At 62.9% G+C, this 14,439-nt stretch overlaps 1 protein-coding gene across 4 annotated transcripts; it reads left to right on the top strand.

The window, feature by feature from the left end:
* Nucleotides 1-2,078: 2,078 nt before the first annotated feature.
* Nucleotides 2,079-14,037, top strand: LRP3 (LDL receptor related protein 3). 4 transcript variants are annotated; one of them, XM_060131093.1, is made up of 7 exons: nt 2,079-2,192; nt 4,112-4,159; nt 9,491-9,629; nt 10,981-11,195; nt 11,655-12,771; nt 13,016-13,148; nt 13,387-14,037. In XM_060131093.1, the coding sequence occupies exons 1-7, from the start codon at nt 2,120-2,122 to the stop codon at nt 13,969-13,971; spliced, it is 2,310 nt and encodes a 769-aa protein (XP_059987076.1). In that variant the 5' UTR covers nt 2,079-2,119; the 3' UTR covers nt 13,972-14,037. The 4 variants fall into 4 exon arrangements, with proteins under 4 accessions (XP_059987076.1, XP_059987075.1, XP_059987077.1 ...); XM_060131092.1 differs by having other exon boundaries at nt 9,455-9,629; XM_060131094.1 differs by having other exon boundaries at nt 9,455-9,629; nt 13,368-13,817.
* The last annotated feature ends 402 nt before the right edge of the window (nt 14,038-14,439 follow it).

Genomic DNA, 14,439 nt, shown 5'->3' with positions numbered 1-14,439 from the left:
GCTAGACCACTGTGAGACAAAACCGGAAAGGGGTATCAGATAGCTAAGGTCTCAATATGGGCAGGGGGACTAAGTTTGTGCCAAAAAAACACCCCAGTAATCAAGATAAATCATATTTTAAAACATCTAAATGCAAAAAAAATTCATGCTGAACAAATTTGCAAAAGTTTAAATAAAGTTCGGTTGTTGTTTTATGATCCTGCTCTACTGTGCAGTGGGAAGAGTTGTTTCCAACCGGCCTGAGGCTCCTGAGCTGCCATACCCCTGCTGTGTGGGATTATAAGGGTTGACAGCAGGGTGTGAGCAGATTGGGCAACTTGGAGTTTTATGTATAGCCATGTTTTCCCACTTGGTTCAAGATATTTGATATATGATAGTTTGGTAAATGTATATAGGGGATCACATTTTTCTTTTTGCTGCAGGCTCCACTAGGACTCCCAGGGCATTGGCCTCAACCCTGGATTCCTTATAGAGCTTGCAAAACATACACTGAAGTAGGAAGCATCTTCAAATGGAAACAAAACTGCAGACCTTCACCGTCAGTGTCCCAACGTCTGCTGAACATTTTTGCTGAGCATAAACGCCCATTGCAAGGCAGTCAGCAGCCTGAGGAAATTCTGAAACCAAATTACAGCAGGCTAATGCCCTTTACCATAAATGAGTCATTTATCCCATTATTTGATTTTTAAACCCTTTAATACATCTCCCAAGAAGAAGTCTGCTTTGGAAAAATCACCAGAAGAATTGGAAGAGAGAGAACAAGGAAAGAGAAAAAACCTAAAAGTAGTTTTTTTTCCCCCAAATTAAAAAAAAATTAAAATCCAGTTGGCCTGCACAGTGAAAATGAGTTAGTTGAGTTACTCTGTCTACAGTGTTCACTAATATAACATCAGTGTCTCTCTACCTTCTTTCCTAAACAGAGGAAATCAAGGGGGAGAGGGGTCCTGAGCCTCCATCAGGGCAGGTGGGACAGGCTATGGCAAGCCTCCCACGCCAGGGAGGGAACCTTTGGGGACCTCTGGTTTCACATCAGTCTCGGAAGGAGGGTTGGTCCTGCTTAATCCTATATGGCCTCCTCAAACCGTTTCCCCGGTTTCTGCTTCTACTGGGCCCAGAACTCTCCCAGACGGGGCCCCAAGCCTGGAAAACAGGCCTCCTCTCCATTTCCCAGCCCTTGTCGGGATGACTGGGTGGGCTCAGGGCCTCTTAGAGTGGTCACCAATGTCCCTCACAGGCCTCGCTCTGCGCAGAGCGATTCATCTCAGGCATGTGGCAGGGCTACTTGGGTTGTAGCAAATGAGGGGGGCAGGTCGGAGTGGCAAGAACCTCACGCGGAAGACAGGCCTTAGTCCTGCGCCACCACGCGCCGTCCTTCCCTCAGCCCCTCATCAGCCCCGCTAGCCCCTTTCTCTGCCACCCTCTACCCATTATCCCTTCCCTCCCCTCCCATCACAGCCGGCTCCGGGAGGGATCGAATCTTGGGCGGCGAGGAGGGCGGCTTGGAGAGCCAGGCTCGGGGGGCCGGAGGGCACGCACTGGCCGGGGGCCGCCTGCGCGGAGCTGTCCAGCACCCGAGGCGGGGCGCGCAACCCCCGGCCCGCCCCGGCAGCCAGCAACCGTCCTGCCAGCGCCACTGCGGCTCGGCGGGCGCGTCACGTGGCTGGCGCGGCGCGGCCTCCGGGCTCAGGCGGGCGAGGGGCCGGGCGGCAGGACCCACAGACCCGCTGACGCTCCACCGGCGGCACCGGCCGGGCGGGCTGGGAGCAGCGCGGGGCGGCCAGGGGGCGCCAGGGCCGGGCGGGCTGCGCGGCGCGGGGCATGGGCACGCCGGGGGCCCCCGGGCACAGGCCGGCCGCGGCGCGGCTCCCGGGGCGCAGGGGCAGCGGCGGGCAGGGGTCCTCCCTGGCGGCCGCCGCTGAGCCCCCGCGGGGCCCGTGACGCCGCGGCCGATGTGGCCCCGCACGCGCTGCGGGCCTGCACCGCCACCTCACAAAGTCGCCGCCGGAGCCGCCGCCCGCACCCGGGCCGCAGCCGCCGCGGGAGCCCGAGCCCGAGCCCGAGCCGGAGCCGCAGGCGCGGGGCAGGAGGCGGCGTCCACGGGCGGCCGCCCGGCCCCGGCATGGAGAAGCGGGCAGCCGCGGGGCCGGATGCGGCGCCGGGCGCCCGGGCGCAGCTCGCCGTCGTCTGCCTGGGTGAGTGGGCCGCGCGGGCACGCCGGGGTTTGTCCCCTGCCTCTGTAGCTCCACACCTCTCCCTGGTCGCACCCGCGGCGCCCCTCTTCCCCGGTCGCGGCTGGAGTTCCCAGAGCGGGCACTGCGAGAGCTCCCGCCGGAGGCCGCGGAGACTGCGGCTCCCAGGACCCCGGCCTGCTGGGGTCGTAGGCCTGGGAGGGCGCCTCCGGCCGCGGAGCCCCGTCTCCCGCCCGGCTCGGAAGAGCGTCCGGGAGCCCGGGTGAGCGGTGCGCAGGGCGGCCCGCTGTGCAGGCGCCTGGGGTTGGCAGCCAGTGGCTTTCTGCCTGGGCTGCCCGTGCTTAGCCTGGTGGCGACGGGGGGTCGGGGGCCTCCGGAGCTGCGGACAAAGGCGAAGCCAGCCGGGCCGGGGCCGGTGGCCCCCTCAACGAGGAACTATTTCCTGCCCAGAGTGGGTTGGGGGCGGGAGCTAGCCGGAGCCGGGATCAGGATGCCGGGCAGGAGGCAGCTGCTAGAATGACTCCTGTTTTCCCTTTGTGGCTTCACAGACCCAGCGGGGCAGGCCTCATCAGCCCAGGTGGTGTGTCTGGGGAGGGTCGAGGGACCCATCCAGGCCTGCCACCCCTCCAGCCCTACCAGAGTTTTTCTGTCCACCTTTCCAGGGCCTTGTGTGGGGGAGAGGGGAAGGAAGGAGTTAAATCCTCAAGCCACATGGCTCCTTTATTTACCATGATGAAGGAGGGAGGCCATTATCTAAGTCCCGGGTCATTAGGGGACACCCTATGGTGTCATTAGTGAAGGCTCTGTAACCCCAATAGGTTGGCTGAAGCCAGTGAAATGACAGTAAAAAAGAAGCCTGTTCATTTTAGGTTGCACCCTCCTCTACCCCCAAGAACCCAGGAGCTGGGGGAAGGCCCCTGCCTTAGCTGTGTGAGCGGGTCTCAGTAAAGGCCACGGCCCCCAGAGTGCCCACTCTCCAATCTGTCAGTGGTCACGTGCTGCTGGGTGCTGGGCTTCCCCGGGGAGCAAGGCAAGGGGCGGACCCTCCGGCCTTCCCAAGGCCCTCCCTGCCCAGATGGGGCATAGGCTCTGCCCAGCAGAGCCTGGGTGTCCTGCTAGGCGGCAGCTGGCCCTGCTTCCTCACCAGATGGGGGCTGACCCCTGCAGAGATGCTCTCTGCTTCCCTTGGCATCCTTGATGTTGGGGAAGGAGGCACCCTGAACCCCTGGAAGTTGAGTTTGCCCATATCTTCCGTTCCCATCACCCCTGCGGGAAAGCAGTAGATGAAAGCAAAGGGCACATCCCATGGTGGTGGGTACTTGAAGGGGTAGGTGGCAGGCAAATTCTTTGCCTCTCTTCTCAAGGTCAGCATGGCACAGTGAGGAGGACCTTGAACCCTGTAAGCTGTGAGTGCCTGTAAAATGGGTGTAATCAGAACTGTTTCCCTCCCTCCCTGGCTGGAGAGGCCCCTCAGAGGGAGGAAGCCCTACAGGGTGGTAGGAGCGCCCTTGACAAGCAGGGCCCCTGCCCAGGTTGAGCAAGGGCCTCTCTCTGAAGGATGGTCCAGGCCCATGGTTCCCAAGCCTGAGAGGAAACAGAAACACACCCCCCTCCCAAGTAACTTAGAATTCCCAAGTGTGGCGAGTGGCAGGAGCTGTCTGGTGCAGTCAGGCTTGCACCCTGCTCTCTTCCGCTGTGGGTGTTCAGGTGGGTGCTGAGATCCCCGAGGTTCTCGCTTCTGCCCATCCCAGCAGGACTGGGGTGGGAGCACAAGTCACTGTGGCAGGACTCTGGGCCTTACCCTGCGAGATGAAGAGAACCAGCCTGGATTTTGGGCTGTGTTGACCTGTGCCCCAGGTGCTTGAGACCCAAGAGCCACCCCCCTCCCCCAATCCATTGAACTCTCTCTGTGTCTCCCGCAGTGAACATTGTTCTCACCGGGCGCCTCAGCAGCGCCGTTCCTGCCTTAGGTGAGTAAGATGCTTCTCCTTCTCCCCTTCCTCCCTTCCTCCCTGCCCTCCTGGCTTAGTGACCTCTGAGTACCAGCCTTCAGGATCCTGGCTCCACCCCTGAGGTCACCTGGCCTTTTTCTACCTCAATCCTTGGGAATCTTTTCTGCATCACAAAGGAGCTGTTTGGCATTGGGCAAACTTACACCTCTCTGAGTCTCAGTTTCCTGTTCTGTAAAATGGGTGCAATAACAGGCCCTACCCCAAAGCCTGCTTATTAGGGTTAAATGGGCAAATGAGGTAAGGTGCTCAGCACAGCATTGGCACATGGTGGCCTAATACCGCTAGGAAACTGTCGCAGCCCACACGATTGACGGATTGTGCTTCCTGTAGGGTTCCCAGAGGGCCATGGGGCGCCATGAGATGCCTGCCTGCTTTAAAATTATACCTGGGATTTAGCTGGTAAAGATATGGCTGAGTGACAACACCGAGAGACCAAAGCCATTGATGGAGGGATTTAGTGCTTATGTGTCTTGTGAGGAGGGCACATGCCATGCCACATAGGGTCACAGGGGAAATACCAGGTTTGGCCAAGGCAGACATAGGAGTGAGGGGAAGGCCTAGGCCAGAGGCTTGATTGGCGTTTCAGTGGGAAAGGCAGGGCAGGGCAGGGGAAGCAGCTTAGGACTGGCTAATTTGAATAATTCCCGAGGGCTCTGGGCTATGGGGGTGGTCTCTCGGTGCCTGGTACCTAACCCTGGGATGAAATACTGGCTTGGTGTGTGAGTTAGATAAGAAGGCAGTGAGGAGACTCAGCCTCGGATCAGCCAGTCTGCCCAGGGAAGACCAGTTTCAGGCAAACTGGTTTGCAGGAGAGAGGTAAACACTTTGGCTGAGAGTTTGGCCCTGTGGTTAGTGGATGCCAGATAGACACATGGAGTCTAAGAAAACACAGTTAGAAGTCCGCGGCTGCCTCCTGCCTGTCCGCGTGGGTCCGTCCGTCCACTGGCCGTCTTTGTGCTGGGGCCTCGTGCTGAGCACAGCAAAGGCCGCCAGGAGTGGCAGGGAGGCCGAGGCCATCAGGAGCATTTGTCCTTTGCTGAGGGGGCTGCCAGGGGGTGGTGAATGCATAGGCCCAGGCCCCTGTGGCCCTTGGTGCCCCTGTGAGACATCTGAAGGGCCTTGGGAGCTGGAGTCTGGGGGGCCGCGGACTTGTTCGCTGTGTGCTGAGCTGCATCGTGGGGCGGGAGGTACCCGGGATTTCTAGTTCTGCTCAGGGCCCGGCTTGCAGCAGAAACCCATGGAGGCCGGCTCAGGGAGAGGGCTCTCTGCTGGCTGCGGTCCCTGGGAGGGGGAGGCTCAGGGTCCACAGAAGCCGCTCTCATGGGGCCCATCTCTGAGACGCACCCTCGGCCCCCTTCTCCCTGCCCACCAGCTCCTGCTTCCGGCAGCCTGGTCTCCTCTGCTGACTCTGCTGGCCCAGGGCCCTGCCTCGCTCAGCACCGAGCCAGCCTCGGCCCTGCCTGGCGTCCTGGCCCCCACAGCTGACCACCCAGTCTCTCCACCCCAACTTCCAGGAGAAGACTGACTGGCCTCACCTGGGTCAGGTGTCTGTGGCTATGGTAGAGAGTGGGCATGGGGAAAGGGCACGTGAGGGCGTCAGGTCTTACAAATGTGAACCCAGGCCGGCCCTCCTGCTGGTGTAGCGGGTGGGCATGTGGCTAGACGTTTAGAAAAGAAATGCTCCAGGGACAAGGTCTACTCCTAGAGCCGGGAAAGACAGCCATCCGGGTCCACCCTCATGTGTGGCCGCCAGCAGGGTCCAGGTTGCCTGTGCATGGCACCCCCCGGTGTCCTGTGCGGCCCCAGGTAGTGATCTGGGGCTGGGACTGTCCTGGAGCCCATCGCTGACCCTCTAGCATTGCTGAGGGAAGTGGAGACCAGTTTGTGCTGCCAGAGGTGCCTCCCTCCACCCAAAGCTTCATGCCGCTGCAGTTTTCAGGGTTTCCCTGCGATTCCTCATGTGAGGAGGCCAGATCATCACTGTCTGGCCTGCCCCTTCCCAGCCCTCGCTGGGCTCAGACCCCCCGCAGGGCCCAGCCGGGCTGCCCGGGAACCTCACAGGTTTCTGCCTCTCAGACCCCGTCCTGTCCCAGGTTGTCAGGCACTAACTGGGTCGGGCCACCCACCTCCCGCACCCCAGCCTCTGGGCTCCGCCTTGTGGCCACTGTGACCCGGTGGGGTGGTGAGCCTGGGCAGGGTCTTCAGGCTGTTCTCCCCTCACCTGGCAGCTGCGCCCAAGTGCTTTGGTGGGGCTCCCAGCTCCCTGTCATTGGTTACACCAGCAGGGTGTCTGGAGTAACGACGGCCTCTGGAAACCAGATCTGTACGCTGCGCGTCCTCAGGCCTTGCTTGTACCCTCTGAGGAGTATTTGACGTCTCTGTGGACCAGGAAAGAAGGGCACTGGTCTAAAAGTGCTCAGTCATCCCTTGCCCCCTTGAGCAGGCCACCTTGACCCGAGGGCCGAGCAGTCTTCTGCCCGAGTGAACACAGGTAACCTCCAGTTAAGCTCAGACAGACCTCTCTGACTGCCCCTAACACCCCCCAAGACCCTCCACCCTGCATCGGTATCTCCCAGCTCCCCTTGCTGCCCACCCATCATCACACATCCCATCACTACCCTCACCTCCCCTGGGCATCCCCCCTCCTCAACCCAGCGCGTGCATGTCTGCCTAGAGACTGCCGCTTCCCCAGATCTCCCAGCCACCCTGAGACAAGCAGCACCCACTGACTCCATTTCACCGATGGACAAGCTGGGGCCTAGGGTGCAACGGTGTATCTGGCAGTGTGGACCCCCGGAATGGATTCACGAGGCTCTACCCTGCCTGTGCTTGGGTCCTGGGGTGGTGGTGGAATGCGGGGGAGGCCTGCCCCGCATTCTAGAAACTAGAAACTAGAAAGCCTGGGGCCGGTGGTCTGAGCGGATGATGCCCTCCAGGCCCATGGCCAGGCAGCGTCCAGTCTGGGGCCCTGCACGGACTCTGGCCTCCCTCCTGCACCGTGGTCACTTTGCATGGGCCAGGCCGACGGCTGCAGAAATCATGGTCTCTGTGGCCCCCTTTGGAGAAGAATAAACAGTGACTGAGTGACACGGCTGCCCCCGACGTGGGAATTTCTGGGGCAGCCAGGGCGCACTCAGGGGTGAGGCTGTTTGGGGAATGTGTTGTCAGGGGCTTTGCTGAGGGGCAGAGCTGGGCTGGCAGCTGTCCAGTCATCTGCTCCTGACTAGGCTGGTGGTTGGAGACACAGGCCTCCCTACTCATGAAAGAAGGGCCAGACACAGGTCCTTGCGGGCCTGGCTTTCCCTGGCCAGTGTGGGAAACCCGGCCTCCGTGAGTGCTGCATCCCACAGGGGAAGCGTCTGGGCCAGGGTAGGTATTGCTTTGCCTCAGGCCTTGTCCTGGGGGCGGAGGGGACAGGGGGTGACTCCCACACTGGCTGGTGAAGCCTCCAACTCCAGGTGTAACCTCTGCTTTAGAGACTCCGTGTGGGGGGAAGATGTGCTCCCAGCCCTGCCTGGGAGCCTCCCGCCCAGCACCCTGTAGGAGGAGAAGCCTCTTCTGGGTTTCATAACCTCACGCCTCCCAGGGTGTCCCCAGGTCAGCACCCAGCGTCTCTGTGAGGCCCATAAAGCCGGCGGCCTCACCCGTCAGACGGAACATGTTGCTCCGGCCCCTGGCCGCCCCTCCGTTTGTTTAGTCCTTACCCTCCTGGGCTGTGAGAAATCTGCGGCTCAGGGAGGCTGGCCTCCCAGGCCACGCTGAGTGCCCAGCGGAGAACCCTGGCTGGTACCTCGCCGACCCACGACCGTCGCTCTGATGGTGACCTGAGCGTGGTCAGCCTCGCTTTGGGTCAGGGCGGGTGTTTCTCTTCTAGTCCCCTGATGCTCCTGTGAGCCATGGCCGGGGGCTAACTCCCTGCTAGTCACAGTGTTGGATCACCCGGACCTCAGCGCGTACCCTCCTAAGACTGTGGGAGGCGTCTGGAGGGCTTTCACTCTCCCTCCTGTACCTGAGCCCTTTGGGGTTTCAGAGTCTTGTTGAGAGCTAGCAGAGAGACCCTACTTCCAGGGCAACGGTGGAAGGGGCCAGGCAGTGGAAGAGAGGAGGTGGTATTGCTGGGCTCGGGAAAAGCGTCATCATTTGTCTCCCCCAGCCTCAGTTTCTCCATCTGTATAACGGGCCCCACCTGTGCTGCCGGCTGTCGGGAAGATCAGATGAAGAAGTATGACCGAGGGGCTGTGAGGGCTGGGGGCAGCCAAGCGCAGGGCCTTCCTGGTCCTGGGAAGGCCAGGGCACACCGGGGCAGGGTTTGCCACCTTTAGGCTGGGTGGGCTCAGCTGGGAAGCAGAGGGCATGTGTAATGATGTGGGTAAAGTGAGGCCGGTGAGGCTGGGCACAGAGGCACTCGTCACCCGTGCTGGCTGGCATGATGCCCTGAGCTCGTCCCTGACACTGTACGGTAGACACTTCATCAGTGCGTCGGCTCAAGGCTGGCAGTGAGAGGCCAAGCCCGTTAGAGGACCAGCGTGGGCCCTGACTTACCTGCTGTGTGGCCATGGGCAGCTCACTTACCCTCTCTGAGCCTCGGTTTCCTCATCTGGTTACAACATCCACCCCTGGTGGCTTCCCACTTATGCTCAGGATAGAACCCAGATGCCACACAAGGTACCATCAGACCCAGCCTGCACTTCCAGCCACCTTGGGACATCGGGTCCTCCTTTCAGGCCTGTTTTATAATCTTCACTCTACCCAGGGTATCTGCAGAGTCTGCTCCTTCCCCAGCCTGTGAGCTCCACAGAGCCAGGCTTTTGCCTGTCTTACGAGCATGCCTACCGCTTGTGCTTGCCATATATTAGGTCTTCAGTGAATATGTGTTGGGTGAGCACAGCCCCTTCCCTCCCGGGCTGAGGCCTGTATTTAGTCAGCCCCGGGGCGGGAGGAGGGGAACAGGCAGGGAACCATAGTGGGTCTGCCTCTGCCTAGGGCTGCAAGATTCTCCAGAGGCACCAAGGGGAGTTGGTGGGCTCGCTCCCAGCCCTGCTGGGGATAAGGGATAAGACCTAGGCTCTGGGGCACAAGGTGGGCCCTCCTTGGCCCACGCCATACACACCACTTCCGTGAAGTCTCAAGTTGTGGCCTTCCTCTTGGCCGTGATCACCTTGGCTGGACTTGAGCCCACCCCGGGGAAGGCCTGTGGTCAAGCCATGGGGGGCTCAAGTGTCCCCCTCCCTCACTACCCCCTCCCACCCAAAGGTGAGGCTAGCACCTCTCAGCCTCCTCTCCTGACAGCCGCCTGCAGCGGGAAACTGGAGCAGCACACGGAACGACGCGGTGTCATCTACAGCCCAGCCTGGCCCCTCAACTACCCACCGGGCACCAACTGCAGCTGGTACATCCAGGGTGACCGTGGGGACATGATCACCATCAGGTATGGGGGCCCCGGGGGTGTCAGAGGGAACCGATGTGGGCCTACACACACTGAATGTGAGTGTGATGGTGTGCATGTGAGGGCATGTGGCAAGCCAGTGACCAGATGTGTGTGCACACATGTGAGCACTCACGTGTGCTTGTTTATGTGCGTGAGCCCCATCTGAGCAGGCATAAAGGACAGGTGTGTGTGCATGTGTGAGCACGTGTGTGGGCACAAGGGAGCAGATGTGTATGTGTGCAAGTATGTGTGTGAGTCTACACGTGCACAGGTATGAGTTGTGTGCATGTGGGTGCATGTGAGCACGTGAGTGTGGGCCTCTGTTGCTGGCCGCCCAGACCTGGGCCTCGTCCTGCCCTGAGCCTCTCTCATGGGCTTGCGGGGCTGTCCGTCACCTCAGGCCTGTCAGGGAGGGGAGCCCTGGGACTGGTGGGCATGGCCCAGCTGTCTGTGAGGTGGCAGAGGTGTCCTGTCTGTCCTGCAGGGGTGGCTTGAGGCCAGGCTGGCACTGAGCCCAGAGCACGTTTTCCCCAGGGGCCTTGGGGTGGTCTCGGCAGGAACGGGGACCAGGCAGGAGCCCAGGCGCTTGAGCTGCGGGGACATGCAGAGGGAAACGGGGTGAGGTGATCAGATGGTGGAACTGAGGCTGGACCCCTGGACTGGGGAGATCACGGGGAGTCACTCTCCTAAATGCAAAGCCCAGAAGCCCCCAGTCGCTCCAAGGCACAGGGATGTGATGGGCACCGTCAGGGTCTGTGCCCGTTTCCCTGTGGCCTCTGGGAGTCTCTTCAAAGACTCGACCCTTCCTGGCCCCCTCTAGAGAACTCCATGGCGCTGTTTATCCCAGAGCCTGGGCCAGGGGGTCCAGGGCCAGTGTTTCTCCCCAGGTGCTGAGCTGTGCCCCAGCCCCAGCCTAGGCCAGCCCGGTGCGCACGGGTCCCCTCGGTGCACAAGCCTGGGATTGTGCAGGGTCTGTCCCAGCAGAGCCAGCATGGTGCGGATCTGAACCCTTGGCCTTGTCCTTCAGGGGAGAGTGTAAGTGGAGGGAATTGCCTACGATGGGGCTCCTGCCTCCCCCTCCACTCTGGCCTTGGGTTGGGGTGCCGTGTGTGTGTGTGTGCTGACCGAGGGTGGAGAGGCTGCACTGGGGCTGACGTGACCCAGGCTGTCCACACTGTCCTGATTCTTCATGGAGCCACCTTCAGACCCCTGGAGGGCCCACTGAGCAGCCGGGAGTGGAGGAGAGGAGGGACAGTGGGGCTGGCCGTCCTTGCCGTGAGCTCAGGCATGACCGTTCCCTGCTGGCCCCTGGCCACCCACCCATGTCGGCGGCCCTCTTTGCCCCCCGCAGCTTCCGCAACTTTGACGTGGAGGAGTCCCACCAGTGCTCCCTGGACTGGCTCATGCTGGGCCCAGCGGCTTCGCCCCGCCAGGAGGCCTTCCGGCTCTGCGGCTCCGCCATCCCACCCGCCTTCATCTCTGCCCGGGACCATGTTTGGATCTTCTTCCACTCGGACGCCTCCAGTTCCGGCCAGGCCCAGGGCTTCCGTCTCTCATACATCCGAGGTGATGCCGGTGGTAGGGCGGGCGGGGCGCCTCAGTGTGTGCACGTGGGCTCCTGGGGGCCAGGGCGGCACCCTCCATCGACCCACTCCCTGCAGGGTCTCCCCCAGCAGGCCTGTCAGCTGGAGCCCAGTGTTGGGACGGAGACTGGTCATGGTGCTGCCTCAGGGTGGCTTGGAGCCCCTCGAGGTCACTGACCCCACTTCATAGACTTGGCCAGAGTGGGGAGCTCAGCCCTTACCCCCAGCTCAGGTCAGGACCTGGGCCTGCCCTGGCATTTGGAGGGTCTCTGCCCCTCAGTTGGCCATGGAGAGTCCAGGGCCCTTCTCCTGGGATCCTGCCTCTCCCTGGACCCTGCAGAGGCCCCGCTGGGATGGGGCACCACACGCCGGCTGCTGGCCCCAGGCTGGAGGGCAGCTCTGCTTGCCCCTGACTGTGTCTACTACTCACTTCACCCCACAGGGAAGCTGGGCCAGGCATCCTGCCAGGCTGACGAGTTCCGCTGTGACAACGGCAAGTGCTTGCCGGGCCCGTGGCAGTGCAACACCGTGGATGAGTGCGGCGACGGCTCTGACGAGGGCAATTGCTCGGCGCCTGCCTCCGAGCCGCCGGGCAGCCTGTGCCCCGGGGGCACCTTCCCCTGCAGCGGGGCGCGCTCCACACGCTGCCTGCCCGCCGAGCGGCGCTGCGACGGCACTCAGGACTGCGGCGATGGCTCCGACGAGGCTGGCTGCCCCGACCTGGCCTGCGGCCGGCGCCTGGGCAGCTTTTATGGCTCCTTCGCCTCCCCAGACCTGTTCGGCGCGGCCCGTGGGCCCTCGGACCTTCACTGCACGTGGCTGGTGGACACACAGGACCCACGGCGCGTGCTGCTGCAGCTGGAACTGCGGCTGGGCTATGACGACTACGTGCAGGTATACGAGGGCCTGGGCGAGCGTGGGGACCGCCTGCTGCAGACGCTCTCCTACCGCAGCAACCACCGGCCCGTGAGCCTCGAGGCCGCCCAGGGCCGCCTCACCGTGGCCTACCACGCCCGTGCCCGCAGCGCCGGCCACGGCTTCAACGCCACCTACCAGGTGAAGGGCTATTGCCTTCCGTGGGAGCAGCCGTGCGGGAGCAGCCGCGAGGGCGACGTGGACGACGCGGGCGAGCAGGGCTGCTTCTCGGAGCCGCAGCGCTGCGACGGCTGGTGGCACTGCGCCAGCGGCCGGGACGAGCAGGGCTGCCCCGCCTGCCCCCCCGACCAGTACCCCTGTGAGGGTGGCAGCGGCCTCTGTTACACGCCGGCCGACCGCTGCAACAATCAGAAAAGCTGCCCCGGTGGCGCTGACGAGAAGAACTGCTTCTCCTGCCAGCCGGGCACCTTCCACTGTGGCACCAACCTGTGCATCTTCGAGACGTGGCGCTGTGACGGCCAGGAGGACTGCCAGGACGGCAGCGACGAGCACGGCTGCCTGGCGGCCGTGCCCCGCAAGGTCATCACCGCCGCGCTCATCGGCAGCCTGGTCTGCGGCCTGCTACTCGTCATTGCCCTGGGCTGCGCCTTCAAGCTCTACTCCCTGCGCACGCAGGAGTACAGGTGGGCGGCGGGGCCAGGGCCTCGCTTTCCTCCTGTCTCTGGAGCGAGGCCCTGGGCTCACTGTTCATACAGCTGTGGGCTTGTGAGCTGGGGCTCATCCACACGGGGCTTCTCGGGTCTGGGCACCTCGGGATGTCCGGATGGAAGGACGGGGTCCCGCGTCCTGCTGCAAAGCCCCCGTGGGAGGCGGGAAGTGGGAGGTCCCCACAGCCCCGCCATGCTGCCCTTCTGCCCTTGCTTTCAGGGCCTTTGAGACCCAGATGACACGCCTGGAGGCTGAGTTTGTGCGGCGAGAGGCACCCCCGTCCTATGGGCAGCTCATTGCACAGGGCCTCATTCCACCTGTGGAGGACTTTCCCGTCTACAGTGCGTCACAGGTGAGCCAGAGGGCGTGAGACCCCACCGGCCAGACCTCGGAAAACACCCAAGACAGGGAGGCCGAGGGACCAGGTCGGAAAGCGTGCGGCCAGGCTGGTCCAGGGGTCGAGGGAGGCGGGAGATGAGGCCTGGACAGGGTGACATAGAAGGCCATGGCTGGGGAGGGGACAAGTTGGTCTCCGGGTCCTCGGGGGTCGTTCTGACCTCTGCCCCCTCAGCCGCCGCCCCACCCTCCAGGCCTCGGTGCTACAGAACCTTCGCACGGCCATGCGGCGGCAGATGCGCCGGCACGCCTCCCGCCGCGGGCCCTCCCGCCGCCGCCTCGGCCGCCTCTGGAACCGGCTCTTTCACCGACCGCGGGCACCGCGCGGACAGATCCCGCTGCTGACGGCTGCGCGCACCTCACAGACGGTGCTGGGCGATGGGCTCCTCCAGCCGGCACCGGGGGCTGGCCTAGACCCCCCGGCACCCCTAACAGACACAGGCAGCCCAGGGGCAGCCGGGGAGGGGCCCCCCGGCGCCCCTAGCCACGCACCGGAGGTGGGGCCTTCTGTGCCGCCCTCCTCGGGCCTGCGGGACCCAGAGGCCAGGCCAGTGCACAAGGACAGGAAGGCCGGCAGGGACCCTCTGGTGGACAACCCAGCCCCTGTGGACATGCCTCGGGCGTCCTGCTCGGCCCAGGGCCCTCACCCCCCGGCCCCCACTGCCGGCAGCACCCTAGGCCCCCACCCACCAGAGCCACTGGGTGTCTGCAGGAGCCCCCCGCCACCCTGCTCCCCAACGTTGGAGGCCAGTGACGACGAGGCCCTGCTGGTCTGCTGACCCGCCGGACACGCTGATGACCGCCACAGCCCCGCTGTGTAACCAGGGAATACATAGTCGTTTCTACCCTGCCTCCGTGTCCTTCTTTCTTACGGAGAGGCCCACCCAGAAGCGCAGCCAGCTTCCTGGCCAGCGCCCTGGCCCCCCTGCTGGGCGTGGTGGGCAGGGGACTGCAGGGGGTTGAACGTGGGGCGAGGGTGGAGTGATGAGCCCGCCCTCTGCAGGGCCCCAGGGTACACAAGATACCTTGGGGCCCATGCCTACCTCCCCTGACTCTATTCTGGGAATCCTTTTCCAGAGAAGCGGGAGGGCCAGGGCAGGGCTCCCTGGAATGTCTCCTGTGGCTTCTCCCTTTATTCACCCTGTGGGGCACCAGAGCTGTCCCTGGACTGAACAGGGACACGGGTACATCAGACCTAGTCCATGGTGGGCACTCTGGTGGCACTGAACCCTCCTCCATCCTCACAG

Source organism: Lagenorhynchus albirostris, chromosome 19, assembly GCF_949774975.1.
Source record: "Lagenorhynchus albirostris chromosome 19, mLagAlb1.1, whole genome shotgun sequence".
NCBI classification, from domain to species: domain Eukaryota; kingdom Metazoa; phylum Chordata; class Mammalia; order Artiodactyla; family Delphinidae; genus Lagenorhynchus; species Lagenorhynchus albirostris.
Note: the sequence above shows the minus strand (reverse complement) of the source record. Positions and strands in the feature narration are given on the sequence as shown.